The following is a 23,848-nucleotide window of genomic DNA, read 5'->3' on the forward strand; positions in this document are numbered from 1 at the left end:
ACAGTGACTCTTTACCATGGAGTTTGTCTTGCTGAATTGTTTTATGGCATAAATTGTCTTGTACAGTCTGTCACTGTCCTCCATTATTCTCTCATAAAATATGTTGCAGATCAGCAAAGCCACTGCACAAGGCTGTGTAGCAGTTGGAGTAATTCTTTGGAGGTTATGATCTAACTGAACAGTTTCTTCAACCACATCCTGTAGGGAAGAAAATTTAACATTCAAGATCACTGGTTGGGGATCTGTACCATCAGCCACAAGATGGCTTCGAGTTCTGTAGCATGTAAGGACAGCAGTTCTGTAGCAGCTTCATCTGAGGCATCTGTCCAAGTTATGAAAGTTATTTTTATACTATAATGTGACATTCTATGCAGTACCATTACTTGGAGAATGCTGAAGAATAACGTAAGCCATAGAAAGGCATGGAGGTTGGTGCTGAGAGCAGAACTAGAGGCCCTTGCATTTGGGAAGGTTCTTGTGTTATGTGGAGTGTTGGAACACATTTCTTCCTTCACTGCAGATCTGTGATTTAACATATATTAGTCTTACGTGATGCTCGACAACTGTTTTGAACAAAATGAGGAAAGCCTATCACTTGTTTTAACAGCTATTCAATAAACAATAAAAGTGAAGCTTGATGTATTTCAGCAGGGTTAGATTTCAGTGTTAATGTATCAAGAAAAAGAGCTTTTATTTTGGCAGGTTATCTGGGAGATAGACACCAACAATTGTCATATCCAAAAGAACGTAGTTCTACTGAAATAAAAGCTGAAGTACTACATCACAGTTTGAAAGCAGTACTAGGCTCTTCAAAAAAAAAACCCCCCATATTGCATAGATTAAGTTGCAGACTAAATTGCAGCCAACTGCACTGTTTCTCCCTCTATACCTTAAAGCCAATGATACCAATAGTTCAGAGAATACAAACTGACTGACTAATTATCTACATAAAGCATGCAGTAAGAAAAGAAATCACAAAGCAATTCATGTCAGTATAATTAAGAAGCTGTGTCAGAACTGGGAAAAATGATAGGCTATGTATTACAAAAAAAAAAAAATAAACCAAACTAACCAGCTTTGTTTAAAGACTTATATAGCCTGACCTCATTGCTCTCTGCAACATACCAAACTGTCATTTGCATTAGCATAGTCTAGGGCTGTCACTGTGCAGTGTAACTGTGAGTGTGCGAATCAGCTGTTCTGCAAACTTCCAAATGGTGAAATTATGAATACTGTAAAGAAGTATCTACAAGGTGAGCCTGTATTCCTTCAATTTTTCCAGTTTCTTTTGTTGTAAAAAAGTAGTCACAGCCACCATTACAACCTTGATAGCTAAGACAAAATCAAAGGCATTCTTGAATAGTGACTGTAGCTTTACACATGGAGAATGCAATTTACCTACTGTATAACAGTTTACTGTAATGTAAAACAAAACTTAAATATTTTCACAAGCATTTAGAATTTTTCTGAGGGTGTCTATAATCATGGCATGCAAGATTCTCTATTCACAATACTTTCTTTCTTTTTGGAAAGCGCGGGCCAAGTGGGCACTTATGTATATTAAGGCACATAAATAGGAATCTTTGTCTCCAGAGGCTCTGAAAAATAAAACATACAGCATTCCATTCAAACACAACTTGGTGAAATACTGCCAAAAGTTAAGAGAGCTTGAAGAGCCTCTACGTCCAATGAAATAAAGTGTGAAACAGTAAACCAAAGGGAAGGAAGCAAATAGCTTCACGTTTTAATTAGTCTGTTCTCTTGTGTTCGTCACAAGATCATTTCAGAATGCTTCCTACCCATATAAAAACATTAGTTTTGAGCGTATCTCTTTTCTTTGTCCTTGAGATGGCCTCCAAGGGTGATAAAGTGAGAGTCATATGATCTACCTTGTGTGGAACTGGGAAATGGGTCTTAACAGACCCAGCTGTTTCTGAAAGGCAAAAGCCTAGTACACCAAGAGGTCAAAGAAACAGTAACTGCTTAAATAGCATTAAAGGCATGTATGTAGTATTTGCAGCAGAATCTTAATATTAAACCCTGTATTGCCCATTTCCCTAAAAATGCTTAAACACCAAACTTTAGTCTCATACTGTTATCATGGTATAAATTACTGCTGTAGCTGATTGTCACCTTTTACTGTTATTCTCTGTGGAAGAGAATATTTTCTTCTTGCAACACTACACAGAATACCTTCAGCTCCTGTACTATTTAGAATGGCACACAGCTTGCAGTTCATGCACAGGCTCTTAGAGCAATAATTCTTCATTTTTCAGATACTGAGGTTATAATCAGGTTATGTAAACTATTACTGGTTCATTTTAACTAATCCTCTGTTATCATACAAAGCAATCTGGTGAATTTTATGCATGTAACAAAAAGCAACAAGCAACAACACAGCTTAAGAATGATGTAGAAGCGGAGTAACTGATACAATTCCCTTCAAACACTATTTTATCCATCAGCCTGCACATGTATTCAAGTAGAAAAATATTTTTATTAATTAAAAAGTCTCTAAACTTGAGTACATACATGTTTAACCTACATACTAGAACACAGTTATTTTGATTCTCAGAACTTGAGCTGTAAAAAAGTCAGTTTATTTGGATGGGTCACACTAGTTTTCCATGGTAGCAAAAAAAAAAAAAAAAAGTTGTGTATCACTCAATTTTGCAGATCACTCTAAATCTCAAAAGAAGTCTCTATAACTGCAGTATTTTAATATGAGCAAGCCTGCACCTAATACAACTTGGGAAACATCATATCCAGTTGGGTTTTGAGGATAATGAAAAATTCAGAGCCAAGAAACCATTTTGTAATACTTCTTCCCTTATATAAACTGAACCACTGACTTAAATAGTAAATGTTGTTAAATCCCTGTGTTTAAACACTGTGACTTGAATCCAATACCTTTATGTATGTCTTGGTTTGATTTTGGTGGAAACATTTTCATAGATTACAAATATATCTTAACTGTAGTATCCACAGATCCAAATTGCCTGTTTATAAGTGAATTGTGTTCAGTAATCAGAATAATTATTACCTCATAGCTTCCTGTATTTTTTTTTTAAATGTTTGTGATCAAAAGTTGCAAGAGTCATCTGTCAAATAGTGTAAATTTTTAAAAGAGTTTGCTGCCAAACTGGCATCTTTGCTAGCTTTTGGGTGGAATGAAGTGATTAAATGAGTCCTCTCCCTGGCAAGGAACCATCTCCTAGAACACGTTATTCCTGTGAAATCTTACATCTCTTACTAAAGGCCTGGGAGCCGATCAATGTTCATCTTTTGACATAGTTTCTTCTTACCCAGTTCTTGCAGGGGGGAGACCCTGTTACCTTTTTTTTTTTTTTTTTTTTTTTTTTTAAAACCGAAGCAACATACAAGTATTATATATTTGCTGTAAGAGCATTAAAAAAAAAAAGTTTATATTCCATGCAGCAGTAAATCTAAATCAGCATTTAGTACCACACTTGGATAAAACAACCATGAAGAAGTGTATTATTTACATTGAGATTATCTGATTGTGCACATTGTTAAGTTTAAATAGATGCCAGAAATTTTATCTAGATGTGCACCTGCCTAGTGCAATGAGCAATCCCTAACTGCTGGTATTTGCTGGGGAGATAGGTTTACAGTCATTTCTTCTCTCCTTTTAAGTACAATCAAGCAGATGTACAACTTTGGGTTGATGTGGAATGCATTTTTCACATGATGCCTGTGTGGAAATAAGGAATGACTAAAATAAATAGCAATTAGACAACAGGGGAATCATCTGTATGAGCTGTTCACAGTTAGGCCAGCCCAGGACTAGCCTTGCTATATTAAAAAAAAAAAAAAATGTGTGCATGCTCCCTTCCCCCCACCCCCTAAGGTAACACAGTAATACAGATTGTCTCCCCTAAACTGCAGTAACATTTTGAGCTGTTAAAGGAAGTGCTTTATTTATCTTTAGAAAAAGTTGCATAGATAATTGCTAAAAGATTTTTAGCTATCACGTAGTCATTGTTTTTAAACAATAAGAAAAGAGCTTTACAATGTTAGTCACACTTCGGTGTAGACAGAGAAAACAGGAACAAGTAAATGCATCTTTTTGGGGGCTTATGCTGCAAACTATATATTTGCTGACTGGAAAATACCATCCATTCTTAAGGACATGGACATAGTGACATGAGAGCTCTGTGAGCTAGCTCAAATTGAAGTCTTGTAGCTGTGATCAGCATGAGTTTAGCTCAAACTAATAAGCCAGTATAAGGTTTGAAATTAGTTAAGCTGATTATTAGGTATTTTACCATAGAAAGGTCACTTTCTGCATTTTGTCAGACTTATAAATTATGCTGAGTGGAGAAAGTGAGCTGCAAAAGGGGACATTAGCTCTGCTCTCCTGCACTGGGTTTCCATCCCTCAACTACTTTGTTCCCAGCCTTTAAATTCCAGGCGTGCTACTGTGCCATGAAGGGAGATGGCCACTGGGATCAAGCTGGGCTTGATGGGGATGGTGGGTTTGTTGGTTTGGAAGGAATAAGGAGTACAGAAATTACTGGCATAAGAAGCTAATAAGTATTAGGGTAATGTTAGCCTGTAGTCAAAACAGTTTTCTTAAGCTTTCTTTGCTGTTAGGTTAGTTGTGATTACAAAACAAAATTTAACCTTCATTGAGAAACAAAATGTATCTGCCTCAGTTAATTCAGCTTATAAAGACTGTAGGTATACTTATACATAATCCAAAATGACAAACACATAGAATGCTTTAACTTCCTCCTCTAGAAGGAGGAGGCATGTTCTCACACTATAAAGGGAATTGATAAAAGCTGCAGATATTTTTATCTTTGGATGCTTATTTGGCTCACTACAATTTATGAAATGTGAGCAGCCAGTTTTCTCATGCACAGGTAATATTGGATGATAGACAAGGTCAGTCTAAGTGGGCTTTTTCTTACAGCACTGGAACAAAGACAAGCAGCCAAAGGAAGAAGAATTTAAACACCCATAAAACGTGTCTTGAGGTGTCTGTTTGTATATTGTTTTATGCTTTCTGCTCTGGGAATGCTAAGAAAGGTGATACAGTGGCTTGAATTAAAGTGTTCACAGAATGAGGAATTTACCATGAGTTTTACAAGGGATCTGTGTAAATTTGTGTGCCCAATTACACCTCTAGATGCCTATGTCCAAAATTATGACGACTGAAATTTGAGGGTAGCCAGGTTTTCCATTATGCCCCTTTCCCATACCCCTCCCTCAGACCTGAATATTCTGTTCCTGGACATTCAAAAACTAACAGCAATCAAAAGCCAAAACCACTCCATCTTGCTACTGCTGAGCAGCCTCATGCTCAAATCCAGTTGGGACTCATTAGACAAAACAAATGGAAGGGGGGAAAATGACATTTTACTTTCAAAAAGCTTATTCTCTACACTAATGATTCCTTTAACTTTCTCACTAGACAGACCATGGTCCATGATTCAGTATATTTGGATGGGATTGCTTCATCCCTAGCTCAGTACTTTTGATATGCACTGGTCCTTAACAGAGTATTACTTAGGCTGCTCTTCTCAGAGCTTCTGTATCCATCCACATTGTGCATTTTGATTTTGTGCACAGGCAGCAAGTATAGCCTGTCTGAGATGCTGCACTTACTACACGTGCAGTGATGGGACAGGAACGCGAGACGCTCCTGGGGAAGCTGGTAGTTGGAAGCAGGCTGCTGCTGCTGCCTTTAAACCAGGCCACCTGCCCTGCAGCCCACTGTCCTCTCTTGGAAAAGAGTACTGCTTGGAGGGGCCTTGGCTGGCTGGGTTGCTACAGCCTGTGAGCACTTAAGCTGAGGAGTCTGTCTTTGCATTAATAAGAAAGTGACAGCAGCTTTGCAGGAAAGTGGAGCCCCTGAGCTCAGGGGCTGGAAGTACCTTGCCTTTAACAGCATCAATAGGGCTGCAATAGGCGGACTTCTGTGGAGAATTCTAAGGAATCAGTCATGGTATTTATGAAGTTATAATCTGCTGTAGAACATAAATTTTCTTACTTTGGTTACATGTGTTACAGCTGAATTGCCGTTCTTGAAGAAACATCCAGTTAAAAACTGACAGTGTTGACATGGAGAAATACTATCAGATGTTTTAGAGCGGGATAGATTTTTCTATAAATTCAATGTATGTCATTTTGCTTAACAAACCAGTAATAAGAGATACCACATGCACAGTAACAACTGTTTTCCCATCAAGCTATTACAGCCTTGACTACAGGCCTACATATTGCATCAGTCTGCAAATGCTTTAAATGAGTACCTCAGTCTTTACAATTACACTAGCTGTACATGGCAGCTGGAGAAGTCATACAACAGGCTGTGAGGCTACGTATCTCAGTCAAGGAGCAGCTTAAGGAATGCAGAGCTACTGGCAGTCTGAACATACTCTGTGGAGGAAGAAAATCAGTTTTCATGAACAGAACAATGGTATTTATACAGAATTTGTGAAAATCCCCACACTAATATGAATGAAACTACTGCAATGGTTTAACAGAACCCCCTTCACGTAGTTGCAGTGTCCCAGCTGAGCAACAGTAATTTAGGAGATTGTCTTAATTACTTGCGAATGTATGCACATATGCTAAATCGTTACCAAAGATCACAAAGCAGACTATGTGTTACCAGTATTAAAAGCTGATCCTTCTTTTTTTGCTAGTAATAATAAAAAAATCCATAAGGACTGTAGCAGCAGACCTTTATCAAGGACACTGTAAGAGGGAGAACCATCCCCGAGACCTCTGAGGTGATGGCAAAAGAGAGGCAAATATACCTGAGCCCTGCTGACCATTCCCTTAGCACAAAGAGGGCAGGGCTGGGGTGATGGCTTGAGCAGATGGCTGGAAGAAGTAGAAAAAAAAGTGCATGAGAGTAGAAAGGAACTCAGGGAATGAGAACATAAGGGGAAAGGGTCTGAAAGCAGGTGCCTCTGAGTGTCAGGATTTCTGAATGGCCTTCTGCAGCAGATGATCAGCTCTGATCTCAGTAAACTTAGTGTCTGCTGACTGTTCATACTTCATTTTGACTCTACCACCACAAAAGGGTAAGAGACAATTCAGAATTATTTGCTCTATGTTATCCATATTGAGAACAACAACTAGATATTTTACAGGGGCTTTTAAGATAGAAAGACTTCTGTAAGGATAAGGGCTGCATGGAAACCTACATGGTGAGAGGAACCTAAGCCACCAAAGGCACAGGGGGAAATTCTCCTCATTTTCTCATTTTCCTCAATTGACGTGCTGTGATTTCTTAGATGTCACACACTTCCCATATATAACGTGATGTGATGCCCAAGTCCCATCTGTGGATCTAACGTGAGGTGCCTGTAGCATTACATGGAGCTGATCCAGACTAAGCCAGAAATTCTGTCCTAAACCTGGTCACAAATTATCATTAAAAAGCTACCAGTAACTAACTACTGCTTAAAATAGGAAACTGTTCAGTCTTGTATAACAACTGACAGAGGAAGACTGAGATTTAACTACAAGCTGCTGTTCTTTGGTTTCTTTGTGCTAAATGCAACTTCCTAATTAAGAAGTCTTTATGAACCCTTTACTTACTAATTGCAGCATTCCACTATGTAGTACTTACTTAAACAACAAACAAACCAACCATACACACTAAAGGAACCATGCCAATATCTGCATTTCACTTTGAGAAGCTGTCTTGACAAAAAAGTTTAAGCTGCCTAGATGCATATAAAACATCATCATTAATTGGTGTTTCTTTCCAAATATATCCCATGCTTGCACATTTTGACATAGCATTCATATTTATACAGATGACATTAAGATTTAGATATTCAAATAGTCAACCTAAAATATGATTTACTACCCAGATGCTCCAAAAAGCTTAAAATGCTTGTCACGGCAGTTTGATTAGGCTTGTGTGTGTGCGTGTGTGTGTGCGCTAATGAGGATAATGAGTTGCTCAAAACCAAACCAAAATAAAAGACACCCAAACCCTTCTCTCTCTCTCTTCACATGCAGAACTCTTGATTACGTTCAAATACATTAAAGCAAAGAGAACAAACATTAGGAAAACTTACAGATGAAAATCTGTGTGACCACAGTAGCTAGGAGAAAGGAAGGGATCTACACAGGTGACCAGAAAGACCAGCACAGGCTGCAGCTGACTGTGGCACGAACCCTAGCCAGGCGCAGGACCGGCTCTACCAGCCCACCCTTGCCCTCTCCTCCTCAACAGCACATTGTTTTGGGGTTTGAACAGTGTAATGTAGCAGCTGGATAATCACCAGAAACCTCCCCCACCGTTGGGGTGGGTTGATAGAAGCCTTGCTGTCCTTTGTCCCATGTCTCCTGCTCCTACCCAGCCCCCAAAAGCAGTAAAAGGACAGAATCTTCCCAAGTTTCCTTTCCCCTCCTACTTCCATTGCCATTTTTTTCCCAAGTTTGACTGCTCTAAAACATTTACAGATCTAAAAAGCAGAGAGAAAAAAAATGTTCACCTGTCAGGTGATATAAAACCAATCTTCTACTAAACGTGCCAGAATAATTTTTCTCCACCTCAACCACAGTTAAAAGCTTCAGTCTATTCATTACTGTCTTTTTATAGTATTTTTATTTAATAAAACCTATTAAGACTACCATACAAATCTCTTTACTTATGCTTTTATCTTTTAACTGATCAATTTTTATATTGCTGACATCCCTTCTTCACCATTTGCTCATTTAAAAATTCATAGTATATGAGCTATGTCTCTGGAGAAAACGTCTATAAAATTTGTTACAGCTGGCAAATGTGTATGAGTCAGTGATAGCACATGACTAAATGCTTCACAGAAAATAAAATTTGTTTCTGTAGTAAGCAGAACTGTTTAAATGTTATTTATTTTTATGTTTCAAAGAAAATATATTGTGAAGTGCTGCATTGATTTAATACGCAACAATGTCTGTGTACACGCTGTACAAGGAAAATTTATGAAACCTTTGCACAACTCCTTTAATTGAATTTTCCAAATCTCTCACCACACACAAATAATCAATATCTTCTGCAGAGAAAACCAGTCAGAATTATTACAGTCTTTCTTTTCAATTTTGTTGTCATCAGCACATACAGAGCTCCTGGATATTTGTAATGTCTGGATAGCAAGTTATTTACACCTCTTAAACATATAATTGCTACTAAGTGAGTCCAAACTAATGTTTCTTTTCTTTTTTTTTTTTATTTTAAATAATTATATTCATGGGAGAAAGCAGTATTTATTCTCACGTAGAAGTTGCTACGTATTGCTGTTGAAAGAACTACAATTCTTTTTAATTTTTTATTAAGCTTAATACACTACAGTGTAGATCCACTAGAATTAAAAAGTAATAGCTATTGAGTCTGTAAAAAGGTACATAGGAAAATAGAGTATAAACAGAAGAGTTAAATTCATGAATAAATATGGTTGACACCTACATATAAAATGCAGGCTGACAGTTCTATATGTATATACATCTGAGGACTATAGTCATATGTCTCATGTGCATTTCTGTATCTGCCACCAAAGTTAATAGCTTAATATTTCATCTACATAGCAGAGGATGTTAAATCATTGGAGAAGTTTCTAATTTGCCCCCTTCCATCCAAAAAACTTATCATGCCTGTGACCTCAGACCCTGATACTTTCCAAATCTCAGGTTGTATTTTAAAATATGCACTTACAAGGTGCAGATGCTCTCCAACAGACCCACACTCTGCTAGAAAAGGAGAGGAGTATTTGGGGATCAGACAGAACCCTGCTCACCAGCTCCCTAACCTTTCAGTAGTATTCCTTCAATAGACGTGATTGCTCACTTGTACTGAGAAAATTACCAGCGCTGCCGATTTTTGCATACCAGACTAGGCGGTTTCTATTACCTCTTTTAGGCTGTACAAGACTCTGCACAGTTACAAGCTAAGAAAAGACCTGCTTACGTAGAATGAGAGAAGACATACAGTTAAATTTAACCCAAGGAACAGTTTTTAATCCACAAAATACAAATTATAATGGAATACAACACTCCTGCTTAAGATGAACTTTGGGGCAATTCACAATTATTTTTAATTTTAAATGCAGAAGGGTAGAATCATTTCTCTGGGTCTCTGCACAGGGACATTCAAAATAACTAATGAGTCAACAACAGAGGTGAGTTGAATGAAGTCCTTATATAGACACATGTTCATCACTGAAGTAATCTTAATTCAGTTTTGCTTAATCCTGTCCCATTTACAAGTGTTCTCACTCATGCAGTGAGTCTGCACAATATTTCTCTTTGATCTCTGCCATTCACCTACATCTTAAGAACCTAAGTTGTGCCAGCCACAGTTACTGCTCTTCTAAAGGAAATCCTGCGAAGTGCTTCCAAACTGCAGTCCCTTTGTGCCTTCTTTGGCCTAAGGGTTCTCTATCCTGTCATAAAGGCAGGTAGGTACTCCATACTGCAGTGGCATTACAGATCTGGTCTAACTAGTCATTACAGCATCAGCTCTAGCCTATCCAGCCCTGGCATCCAGGCTTTCTGGCAGTAGGCTGAGTAAACACTCCTAGAATCTAATTGAACAGCAATGTTACAGGCTTTAGAGTGCCTCTTGGGACCTTCAAAACAGGTTAATTCTTAACCTAATTTTTGTCTTAGCACAAAGTTTCATAGCCTTTCCAACTAGCCCAAAGAGGCAACTCTTATCTGGGTTGGCTGCAGGAGTTAAGGAAATGAATACTCATGACAGTCTTCATCTGTCTTGAAAACATTAAGTAGGGATATTAAGTCAGAGCAGACATTTCAGATGTGAGACAAAACAAATGCCCAAACCTGGGTATTAGAGAAAAAAAAGTGTTAAGAACTGCAAGTACATTGTTTGCAAATACAAACTAAAAGTACTACAAGTTTCCATCTAATGATAATCTAGTTGGAAAAAAAAAAAAAGTCCACTGGATCATCTTTGTTGCTTTTAGAGAAGAGACTTGACACAGAGTGCCTAATGGAGAGGTCTTGTCAAAATTCTCTTAAACTGTGTGTGTGTGTGCACACATTAGCAGCCTTTTCCTAATACTTTAAAAATATGAAAGAACTAAATTTCAGAAATATCTCTATCTCCAATGCCTAGAGGCGAGACTCTCACAAAACCAGAACATATTGTTCTTTCTGACATTCAGCTAATACAGTGGTTCTTAAGAAAGAGGCCTACAGATTCCTTAGATAAAAAGGCCTTTCCTAATATCTAGGTCCAAACGCTGTGTCCAACTTATCACCTACCATGAAAAGCGAGCATTCGAGCATTTGCTGTAAGCAAAGGCAATCATGTTATTTGTTTCATTTGCTTTCAAGAAATGGAAACAGGGGAAGGACACTCAGTTTCTGAATAAATTCACTTGTGGATTTCATTCCGTTCACTTGATAACCTTCTGCTTAGCCAGTTCATGAGACTGACTTTTCCCAGAGAAGGTATGATGATATTTCTTCCCTGCAGGTGAATACAAGGTCAGGCTGAGAGAGAAACCTATGGTTTTTAGATTAGGGGTTTTAAAGGGTCAGAAAAGCCCACAGATATTCTCCTGAAAATTTTACATTTGAAATCCAAGGTCTCTTTCCCCAGAAGATCCCAGTGGAGGGGGAGAAGGAAGGATAGGTGGGAAATAGACACCCAAACATGTCTGAAGGTCAACAATTTATTCTATTTCATCTGAGAATGAGGTAGAAATATATTGAAAAATTGAATTATCTTCACCCACAGCAATGCATCAGCAACCCAGACCCAAACTATTAAGTTGCTTGTACACCAAGACCCAATGCAAAGTCCAAACAAACTGATATGAATTGACATGAAATGTGGAATATCATATTCTTACCATTTTATCTGCTGTGAGACAATATTCTGCTTATTAAAGGAGGCTTCTACATTTTGCAGTTTTTAAAATGAGATTTTACATTTAGTCATATACACACAGCAAGAGTCTTCTTGGACTCTGAAATAATTCAAAAGCAGTTAAGTTGGCAACCCTGACCAAAAAGTAAAAAAGGAACCTCTTGCTCCTGTGTGTGTGACAATTAGTTTCAAGAAGATGGCTGTACAAGAAAACAGCAGAACTTCAGGAAATTTGTAATATTTTCCTGTACGTCTGAGAATTCAGAGGCAATAGTGTCTTTGTCCAGAAAGGCAGGTTCAGTTTTCCATTCTTTGAGGCAACCAACATAAGATCAAGAAAAGAAAGGCAAAGCTGGCAGCTTTGAGTTTGAGTTAACCCTCAAACTCCTTGGAAGAGTAGCCTGTGATAGCAAAAGCCAAGCTGTCAGATGAGACAAGAAAGTCCTTGGATAACAAAGTGTAGTTTTACAATAGCTCTCTAGCTGCCTCTCTCTTTAGCCTGGGAGGCTCTTTAAGTTTTTTTTTACAAAACAGATTATTCAGTTGTATTTTAATCCGCAGGTAAGGTATTGCTTAAAAGAAACATATACCTCAGAGAAAAGCATTGTCTCTCTTTATGTAAGCCTTTTATGGGTATATTTGCTGCTGAGTCCATTGGCCTAATGAAGGTGTTCTCTTGCTGACTGTGAGCATAGTAATAGGGAGTTTTTATATGAATTGGAGCAGATTAAACTACCTGCAAGGAAAAACAGTTTGTTATTTTCTTGCCTTTTGGCATACAAGGTCCAACTGCCATGCTTCATAGTTGTTTTAGAACAAAGAGGTCAGCATTTTCACTGCCCACTTCACAGAGTACAGTAAAACTGGACAGGCCAGTGGGAACCTGGTGTTACTTGGCCCATGTCTCTCCTGGTTTGTTTTCATCAGTAATTTCAAATGCGGTTAAATGAAAATCCGCTTAGTTAACACTGATACGGTCTCTCAGAAAGACACCACTATCCTTGCAAAGAGCACAAATTTGAATCACTTGTCTGGTATTAAAAATAAAACAACATGAAAGTAACAAACATTTAGAACTAAACTTCTTTATCAGTACTGTGGATAGTTAACTTAAAAGGGATGATCCTATTTGCCCTTGAAAAAAGTATTTTGTATGTCATTATAGGGTACTGCCTGAAAATAGTTTTCCTTAACACTGCACGTATTTGGTCTTCTATAACATTCTCTTATTGCTTCCTACTTGAACAACAAACAGTCATGGACATGATTTATGTTAGTGTTTTTCTTCTTAGGAAACAAAATATAATTTGTAACAACCAGCTTAAGCAGTTTTCCTGTTTCAAATGCTATCTTCACTCCTTCAAACGGGGAAACTATTAAATTTTCCTTTAACTTATGCCTGTTACAACCTAAACACTTATTCTCAACACACATAGAATGTGTTTTGGACTGCAACAAAGTCACTAGATTTCATCTCTTGGCAGCTGCTCTACAGTTTGCTTACATTCTATTCAAAAACATTTTGTTTACTGTAAATGCTAGTCATGGACAAGCAATGATGCCATTTTTTATGCTGGTCACACAAAATGATATACTGAGTCCTACATAATGCTGCCTATTGAGCAAGGAATGTTTTGTATTAAGTTGTTTTAAGTAGAGGTTGTTTACGCAAAGTAAATTTCATGCCTCACCATGTGATGATAATGTGACATTCCATCTGTTTCAAGCCACAGAATAGTCATAGGTTTTAAGTCTTGAGCATAACTAATTAAAAATAATTATGAAAAAACACATTCCAAAGCTAAAAGGCAAAGCAAAACATCTCTAAATTCTTTTTTTTTTTTTTTAATTACATACTACTTTGCCTCTACCATGTCTATATTTTCAAGACAGCAAAATGGAACTTACTCTTTGTTAAATCAAAGTTGACACTGAAACTTCAAAGATGGTCAACTTCTTAAACTCATAACTCTATTTCTATCCTCTTTCACAAAGGTAATATCTCATCCAACAAGACTGATCACTGGATAAGTGTTTAGCCTTATGGGCTAGTTTCCAGAGCAAAGATGGAACTATTAATGTATATTCCAGTGATCATTAAGGGGCAACACACAAAGGAGGCAATGACTTTAAACTTGGAGTGGCCCATGGTGCTCACCATTATCACTGCCTGATAAAAGCAGTGATCCATTTGAACAAAAGGACATGGGGAGTTTGTACTGTAAATCAAAAATAGCAGATTGCACAAATGAGCCAAATTCCACTTTTAATTTTGTGATAATGTTCTTGGAGCCAAGGAAAATACTATGTTTTCTTATCACTATAGGAGGAAAATTCCCCAAAGAAAGATTTTAGTTGGAGGAACAGACTGGAGGAACAGATACAGCCAAAGTCATAGAGGCTGCTTGCTTGTGATACGAAACAGTCCTGCTGGTTGGGACAGCTCTGGCAGACAAAACAGTATAGATCACAACTTTGATTCTGCTCTTGCTCTGTTTTAAGGTAGAATGCATGAAAGCTAACAGAAATACCAAAAGTGGTGAATGCTTGTTGTTTTTAATGCGTGTGATAGATAAGAAATCTTGTTTTCACCCCCCTCACCTTCTGAATTAGACAAGGGGCTGAAGTGGCTAAGTGGGCCACGCTATACTAAATGCCACCAACCTCAAATAATTTCTCAGTATTAGTTATGAAGAAACCTAATAGTCAGGATTTCACAGTCCCCAGGAGTGTGCTAAATACCTCACAATACATATAAGGTGATAAAAGGTTCTGCTGCAAAGACCGTATGCTACTTGGCTTACGCACTGAAAATGCAGGGGGGGGGAGAGAAGAGAAAGGAAGAACAAGGATAGCTGATATATAAAAAGGGCATGTAAACTCCCTATGAGCTGATTTCACTTATTTCTAGACCATGCCTCAAACGCAGGACCATTAATGATTTCTTCTTTTTATAGAGCTTTATGGAGAAATATCCAACATAATAAAAACTGCTGAAAAGATGAAATTTGCATATGAGTGTAAAAGTTTAGGCTAGCCTGCATACTCTGAAGAAACACATTTGATTTTTATAATTTTTACATGCTAAAGGTTATCCAATTTATTTAAAATAGAAAGAACTGCTAAGAAGGAATCAACTAAAATAAATTGTCAAAGCATCTGTAACACAAGAATTATAAAAAGTGTCTTACCTCGGGCAGGATGTTTTCCATGGCTTCTTTTCAACAGCTGTAGTTCTTCTACATGACTCACTAGTGGAGAAACAAATGCAAAGTCAAGAAACTACACTAGAGTTTTTAAGGAAAGTAATAAATATATATCCTTTCTTTTTTATGGTCAACGCATTTGTATTTTTCTTCAAGGGGTGACGAAAAAAGCTTATCTGTGTATTGTGCTCAAAAAAAGGAAGAAATTTGCAAAAAGGAAGACAATAATTTTGAGCAGCTGTGTTTACAAGCCTCCTACCATATTTTATTCCCATTTTTTGTCTTCCAGTGCTGACACAGCGGCTTTGTTCCCAATTCAGAGACTGGGGAACATAGGATTCTTTTCCATTTTGGAGGCAACAAGAAGGCTAACAAAAACAGTTGACTGACTTAATAGATAGTGTCAACAATAAGTCTGAGAACTATTTGCAACCTTCTCCTGGATATAGCAGTCTTACTGCCCTATCCGCAGTGTAGGGTAGTAATGTAAATATAAACTGCTTTCAGAAAACTTTGTTTCATATAAGAAAGCATCTTTTTATACGCATTATGGCAGGAACTAGTACAGTGTATACACACGTAAAATGAAAACTGGATGAATACTGGAACACAAATCATGAGAGAAATGGTGATTTAAACAACAGTACTTCTTGGAATTGTGTGGTCCAAAAAATACAATCCACTGCTGGGTGCACGAACCTCATGCTTTAGATGAGTCAGTGTTCTTTGATCAGAAAAATCCTCTAGCACCTGTGGCTTTACTGTCCTCCTTGCTTTCAATTAAAAACATAAATAGTTGTCCCAGCCACCCTACGTGTTGCTTTGCTATAGCTAATTCCAGTGTTATTACACTCTACAGAAAATAGAGCAACCAGACGGGTTGTAGAATAACGTATACTGGCAATATATCACATTTGCTGAAGAATAAGAAACTGTTTTATCTTCTTTACATGTTTGTCCACAGAGTGGACATAGAGACACTGCACATATATTACTTATATTCCCTTATCAGGGACTTATGAGCTGGGAGCTAGACTATAAGAGTGTTCCTGCAGACTTTTGTGCCACAATGTGTGTTGGATACACCACCATATATAAAAATCTTTGAGAACCTGTAGTAGGCAAATGTGATCATACATATACACCCATACCACAGTCATGCCATATGGGTACAGATGGGGGGGGGGAGGTACAGATTTGGGATAGATATAAGATGTTGCTTTTGTAAAAATGAATAAACCAACTGTTTTGAGGTGTAGTTATTAGAGCCTGAACATCAACAGAATGCTTTGGTGCCCAGAACTACCTTTTACCTCTGATTAGGGAAAAATTTTAGCTCTTAAAGGAATCTCCCAATCCTCCTTTTTTATTTTATTTTATTTTTTTAATGCTGTTCTCTCTAAAGTGAAGAATGGTAAGTTTTTGTGCATTAAAATACTTCCCATCACATATAGCTCTTCCAGTTGCAGAGGTGTTTGGGAAGAGAAGTATGACTGCCCTTTTAGCTGCTGAAGATTCGTTAGTCCCAAGAACCTCAGACTCAGAGTAAAGATAAAAAGCTTCCTAAAAGAGACACACAAACACGAGAATCTTTGGTTTTCTGGGTTCCTTTGGAAAAGTATTACAGATGCGGTATCTGTAAAGTGCCCTTATCCCAACACAATAAGCATCTGGTATGTCCATCATTTAAAGACACATGAATAGCAGTTTTTAAAGCCTGGAAACCTATATTCAGCCTAATCCTCCTAACAAGCAAACAAACAAAACAGCTTCCTTGCAAAAAGAGAACAGAGGAAACCCAATCAAAGTGTTAACGTTTAGCCTAATCACTAGCTAACTATCCACTAAGTATCTAACTGTTTACATCAGAAAAGGTGTTACTATTGCAAGTTCTTCCTCTCCATCCGTGGCTACCAGGTAGAAGAGTGGGCAGTTGGGGTTGCCTTCTCTTATGTCCTTGGTTGGATGGACAAGGAAGTGCATCTGTAATAGTCCTGACAAAAAGAACTCGTGTGTCAGGTGCCTGGAGTATAACACTGCATTATAACAAAACAGTGGGGTATAAATCTAGAAAAAATTCAGAATGATCCATATTAAATTGTTGCAAAGCGATAACAGTTATTGAAAATCCTTCTTACTTAGCGCTTGGGTTTTCTGCATTTCAGCACTCAAGATGCAAGACAAATCTGAGACACCAATGATATTTTCAAGCTCTCTACTGCCCTCTAAAGCCTGGAAAGAAATATAATTAAAGATATTGTTGACTCCCATTCCAAAATTACCTACTTCTACATCTACAACTTATTGTATACATGTATTGTATATGTGTACAACTTATTAAATGCATCAGAAAGTAGGAATGTTTCCCTTTCGAATTTTTCATAAGCTCTAAGAGCTTATGAGACTCCACCTCAAAGTCAATGGGACTCAGAAGTTTAAGTGTGTAAAAAACATACACTACTTCTGAAAACGGCATTCAAGTGCCTTTGAAAATGTTACTTTAAAATATCCTGTTATTTGTGCTTCATAAGTCTTACGCTGTTTAAACACATAAACACTTGATTCCCAGAAAAGCAATCTCTGAGCATGTACAACATTATTATATTATGTTAGTAATAAAGGAAAACTACGAGCATTTAAGATTTTATTGAAGATACTCCTCAGCATTCATGATACATCTAAAAACATTCAGTATCAATTTAATGAGAAAAATAAAGGATTTTTCAATAGAGTTTTCTAAATAAACGTTTCAATTAAAAGATTTTAAACGGGTAGTCTTTTCTGTAAATAAAACATTGTCAGACTACCTATGCAAGTAAAATAGATCAATACAATATTTGCAGTACATTGAATTATTTCTGAGGATATTGATATATAGAAATCAACCCTGTGCTAAATTTATTCAGGAAACAAAATATGAATAAACCAGAAAAATTATTTGCATTTTAGCACGTATTAAACAGATTTTATTAAATAATGATGCATTGATGGTAAATTAAATGGTATAAAGGGATATTTAATTTTCAAGAACATAAAAATCTCTGTAGTAATAATTCATACATCACAGGTCATAAATAATAGATGATAATACTTTATATGCTTATGCTTTTACTTGTGCACAAAATGAGCAGAGAGAAACAAATCAAAAAAAAAAAAAAAAGGAACCTAGAAACTAAAGTTGTTTTTCCAAGTATATCATTTTTAGTCTTACACGGATTTCCATGTCAATGTCAAATCTGCTTGGTTTCCAGTATTTTATTTTCCTCCCCATTCCTTAAAAATGAAAATCTTATGTACAATATTTAAGTTTTATTTCACGTCCTATGTTAAAAGTACATAAAAACAATTTAAACAGCGTAAATCAAACCTGTAGGCTTGTCAGATTCTCTCTGATTTTCAGAATTCTATGCAATGAATTTTTAACTTTGGACTGCAATTCTGTGAACCTGCATAAAAAGTTAAAAAGAAATAGACAGTCTCAATTAGTCACATCACCACTTAGTGAAAAATCATTATTTACACTGTTTTTCAGATTTTCTTAAAATTGTTCTCAGGATGGATCTACATTAACTGTAAACAGATGGACTGTGCGGACACCTGATTGTGTCTTAACATATATGGGTTGCCTTTAGTTAGGACATATGTGGGGACTGCCAAAAACATATATCCTAATTTTAAGGATAGGGAACTCAGGTTCAGCAATATTAGAGGATTTTCTTATAATAATGCAGGAAGACAATGATAAAAACAGGAATCAAACTAATTTGTTCCCAAAAACAGGAATTTAATCAAGAGGACAGGCTGCCAAAACCCATGGACTGTAAGACGTTTAGACATTGCTTGTAGCCATAGGAAAGTTAAAACTGAGCCCAGTGTGGACAACATCACATGATGCTATTGGTGCAGTTTTGTTGCACTATCTCCCCTTTCAGATTTAGACTAGTTTCTTTTTGAAGTATATTAACACAGAAATCAAATGGAGACAACAAAGAAAACATCTACTGCTTCTTCACACAGAAAGGAGACTCACACTTAAAAGAATCCCTCAAACTCATATTTAGATAGAGAATTACAATATGAGAAAAAGTCATCACTATTGCATTTGTACTTGGCAACAGAAGGCTATGCAGGAAAGAAAATGCCAGTGTCGGTGTATTGTACAATACCTTTTTCACCTATAAAGTGTATGGAAGTTCACATAAAATATTACTGGGTAGGTGTTAGTTTATAAAAGTGTTTTACTGGCATATTGCTAAATGCTGGTCTTCTGAAAATTTTGCCCTTTTTTAAAAATCACACTGAACTGCTGAATGCAATCACTAAGAAATAAGTCTATACATGTTGATCAAAGGATTTACTCTATCACAGAAAAATACTTTCATCAGAACTTACAGCTGGTAAATTTACTGGTACAGCTGTAAGACTTAATTTCTCAACCATCTAAAGTGTCACCCAAGCAACTCTACTGTCTGTTGGTCTCCATCACTTAAAAATGCTTTCCATCCTACAATGGAAATTTCAATTTAATGACAGAGGTAAGCATCCATTACAATAAAAATCACATCCAAGAGTTTAAGTGGAATTATCAAGATAAGAGCTATAACTTCAAACATAAGAAACATAATACTTATCTGAGTAAGTGTCACGAATACCTGTCACGAATATCATCTGTCAGTAAAAATAAATGTATGTGCAAAATATCTAGCCCCAAGAGAATTATTTTCTGGGACACCAGGTACTACTGTGGTACAAATATTAAACACATACAACAGAATATAGAAGCAGAATGACAGAATCTATATACACTTAGGCATATGATGAAAGAAAACCATCTCAGTACAAAAATCCAACCCTTTAAAGTCCGTTGGTTAACGAGCTTGCAGGGAATTCAGAACTAGCATGGTGATACTTCTTCCAGTAACACAAACTGCAGCACAGCAGTTGCACTCTACCTTCAAAATCAACAGGACTTACAGTATGACCATTATCAGAAGTAGGAACACAATCAAAGTACAAAAAAGCTTGCTGAAAAATGAATATGTGGTGAAAAGGGAGGTTTGCATTACGTTTGGAGGCGGTGAGCTCTCAGTGACAAACTGATATAACAGGAAATTCACCTCACAGGTATTTTGGAGAGGAAATATGCAGGATCTACAGACATGAGAATTTAGATAACAATTTGAATTGGATACCCAGGTTCTGGGCTTGAATGAAATACAGGACAGTCACGTCACACAGAATGACAGCAAAATTGAGAATGCTGTAGAGGAGAGATGAATAGATATGATATAGACATATTGACGCTGAGTCATGAAGTAGAGTTTCTCAGATAGATGTTAAAGATGCAGGTCAAGATTTCATCTTGGATAAAGATGGCATAGAAAAAACAAATATTTGCAAGTCTTCCGCTGAAATACGTTATCTACATTTGTGCTCAAAAGTGACCTTACTTTAAAACACGAAAGGAGAAGAAAAGGTACTGTTTATAGAAAGATGGGGATAAATGGGAAGGAAGGGAATAAGAAGGATCCACCAGAGGACATGCTGAAGGAACGACTGAAAAGGCAGGACAACATGACAGAATAGTAAGATTTCAAGAACAAAAGTATAGCCACAGTGTTGAAGAAGGTGAATGCAATTTCAGTTGAGTAAAAAGGATGGAAACTGATAGGGGAGGATCTAGAATAACATTGTTTTAGCTGGAAGAGGTATGAACACGCTCATTGAGGAAGGAAACTTTCAGATTTGTAGCTACACTGAAGCTTAAAGGTAGTCATACTAAGTGTGTACAACTGCCATAGTTTAAAAGCTCATAACTTCAAAGACTTCCAACTTGGATAACTTTACATGAAGATGAAAAGCATCCCTGATACAATCCAACATACAGAGTTTCACAGCTTTCCAATCACCAGATTTTATTATGGAACTAACATTTCCCTTCTTTCGTTCTTAGGGATGGGTATGTTTGTTTTTGGCTGAAATACATAAATCATACATTCAGCTTGACAACTCACTGTTGGCATACAAAATTTCAGTTCACATTTTAGGTGAAATTTGGCAATGTTATAAATTATAAACATTTTTTTTTTAATAACAGAAAAGATCAGGCATTACTAACAAAATGAGACACTAACAGCCCCATTTGTAGTACATTATACCTCTTCTTCCTCACATCCATCGAGTTTAGGAATGCAGTTAATCAGATACTTCACCTAAAAACTGTGCTTTACTAAAAGTGGACTGCCCAAGGTCCATTAATAGCATTAGGCCTATAGATTAAAATAAGATTGTGGCAGAAAAGACAAAAATGTGAAAAGATTTTGCAAAACAAATATTAAGTTTAGTCATGATCATTTGCGGTTAGTTTTATCAGAAAGCGTCCCTGTGATCTTGGCCCTGTATCTTTGCCAATAGTTAACGCTTTCAAAAAAGGTAAAGAACGTACACTTTCAAAAGAGTCTGGAAATAAAAAAATGCACATTCCTTTAGTCAACTTAATTACAATATCTTTTGGTATAGTATTACGGGTGTGACTCTTGTAACTGGCAGAGGATCATATGCCCCACTACCAGTGAGAAGCAGCACTGGCTGCATAGCTTTATTGCAAAACACATAGCAATCTGTATCTATAGATGTAAGGCTGCCATTCAACGCTTTTGAAAATCCAACCCCAATGACTTTTAACTATTAAAAAATAATCACTATTCATTTAATTCCGTAAGAACCATTAACATCTCTCATAATTAAAAATCATGGAATTTCATCCACAATGCACTGAAATACACTTACGCATCCTTCTCCTCTGTTTGAGGCTGCCCTCTTCTGGATAATCTGATTTCTGAATCATTCTGCTCAGTTCCATCTCCTAGGAGGTTTACAAGAAAACGAAAGAAAGAAAGATGAAAACAAGATATCCAATACTTGAAGTACATAAAAGAGATAGGTGTTAATATGAACCTTGACTGCTGAATGATCTTTCAAGAAAAGAAAAAAAAACTCACTTATGAAGCAGGGCAGATTCCATAATAATGAAACACACTACTATAATTTCGTCTTTTGTAGTGTGACCTCTCATCAGTTCACAATTTATATTTGTGAAAACCTTCGGATTATAGTATTAATAACTGGAAGTTAGTATAGCTTCCTAGGCAGAAGCTTTTAGTCCTATTAGCCTCCTCAGTACAGCATATGAGCACAGGTCATTACCAAGAAACTACTGTAATGACAGAACAAGGCAATCTCCGTTTTCCTTTAATAAAAAGTGCCTGTGACCCAACTCCATCTTGTAAGCAACTACAAGGAGACAGTGCAAATTACTTCCAAAGGCTCTGACATGCTATATTGACAATATAATATTCTAGCTGAGGTGCTTGTCATATGATGGGGCATGATAAATCATACGCCAGCAGCCATTATTCAGCATGTCAAGTCACATTTCTATATTTCATTGTACTGAAGTTTCGAGCAGTTACAAGTTTCTGTGAGGAAACAGGAGTAGAATATTACCACAAAAGTCTACTATGGATTTAATTAACAAAAGCTGGGCTTACAAGTGGTGTAAGGTAAATAAACTGCCCTTCTCATAAGAAATCTGCCTGCTTTTTGTCACTGTAGGGAGAGCATTCTTAAATGACCAAAATCCAGTACAAGCATCTAACACAAAGACTGCTTTCCCAAAGCAGGGGGAAGGAGAGATGTTTTCAGTGAAGCTGACAAGATTAAGAAAGTTAGTGCAGCACTAAAAGTCTCCAGCTCCTCGGATGCCATCTACTCAAGGTGGTTCAACAGCCACTTACAAAGACTTCGTATGTATAACACGGAGTATACCCAGTATACATCTGATCACAAGAAACACTAGTTCCTTTCTGATTTTCCATTTATTTACACAACTTATCACGGCCTAAACATTTCAGATAAAAATTGTATTTGAACATAACAGATTAGAAGTTTATCTGGTGTATCAGTTAGCATGGCTTTTAAACGTCAGTACATTACCTTGTCAATTTCGCTTGCCCTCCAATGAGCAAATCAGGAGGGCGATGCAGTAGCAGGAAAAAAAAACTGCATCTCTTCTAGCTACTACTTAAAGAATAGCATAGGCTGTCTTTTAAATATTTAAGTTAGACTTCAGGAAGAATATTGAAAACTGAAGATGTAGATCTCACGCCAAATTATTCAGAGCATTAAAACTGCAACAATAAATTTAATTCCCAGATAATTACAGGTTGTACAAAATGATTAACGAAAACTTGATAGGATCCCATAGTCCAGAACTCTCCGATGAATCTACTGGAACCAGTATGGCCAAAACTATTGATGGTATTACGCTCCACACAATCTATATGGTCACCTTCCAACACTTCAGGTGTTATGCTTGCCTAGGTTCCAGCCATAAAGAGATCACATCTGAATAGTAGAAACGGCTTCCGTTCGGCTGTGGCTGAACTTGAAGACATCCCATAATACAGAACTTCTGTAACTTCCAGCTTTTGAATCCCGCCCCTCCCAACATTATCAGTCACACACCTAATCTCTCATTTTCTATTGCAAGGCAAGAGTTCTGTTTTGACACAGTCCACTCTCTTGTGCAACAGACTGAATCCCATTTGGATCTGATACTTACTAAGAAAATGGTGATGGTGTTTGCGTATATATGAAGAGGCCAGGGCATAATTCATGCGCTCACTCATTTTTTTTTTGCTAGTAGTTTTCCCCTTAAACAATGAGGTCATTAGTGCTCCAACACAAACTAGAGACTTAGAACTGCATCCAG

General features: G+C 36.9%; 1 protein-coding gene across 6 annotated transcripts in view; it reads right to left on the minus strand.

The window, feature by feature from the left end:
- Nucleotides 1-23,848, minus strand: part of ITGB3BP (integrin subunit beta 3 binding protein) — a 43,576-nt gene that overhangs the window by 6,647 nt on the left and 13,081 nt on the right. Inside the window, exons 4-9 of one of the 6 annotated variants that reach the window (XM_068953424.1) lie at nt 21,865-21,940; nt 18,443-18,521; nt 17,214-17,307; nt 15,061-15,120; nt 6,355-6,408; nt 131-198 (exon numbers count right to left, since the gene is read on the minus strand). In XM_068953424.1, the coding sequence (XP_068809525.1) occupies nt 6,356-6,408; nt 15,061-15,120; nt 17,214-17,307; nt 18,443-18,521; nt 21,865-21,940 (362 nt within the window). In that variant the 3' untranslated portion in view covers nt 131-198; nt 6,355. Of the gene's footprint in view, nt 1-130; nt 199-3,579; nt 3,716-6,354; nt 6,409-6,575; nt 6,859-9,212; nt 12,606-15,060; nt 15,121-17,213; nt 17,308-18,442; nt 18,522-21,864; nt 21,941-23,848 lie in introns of those variants that run through there. The other 5 variants (XM_068953421.1, XM_068953422.1, XM_068953418.1 and 2 more) reach the window with 5 other exon arrangements.

This window comes from Struthio camelus, chromosome 8 (assembly GCF_040807025.1).
Source record: "Struthio camelus isolate bStrCam1 chromosome 8, bStrCam1.hap1, whole genome shotgun sequence".
In the NCBI taxonomy this organism is placed as follows: domain Eukaryota; kingdom Metazoa; phylum Chordata; class Aves; order Struthioniformes; family Struthionidae; genus Struthio; species Struthio camelus.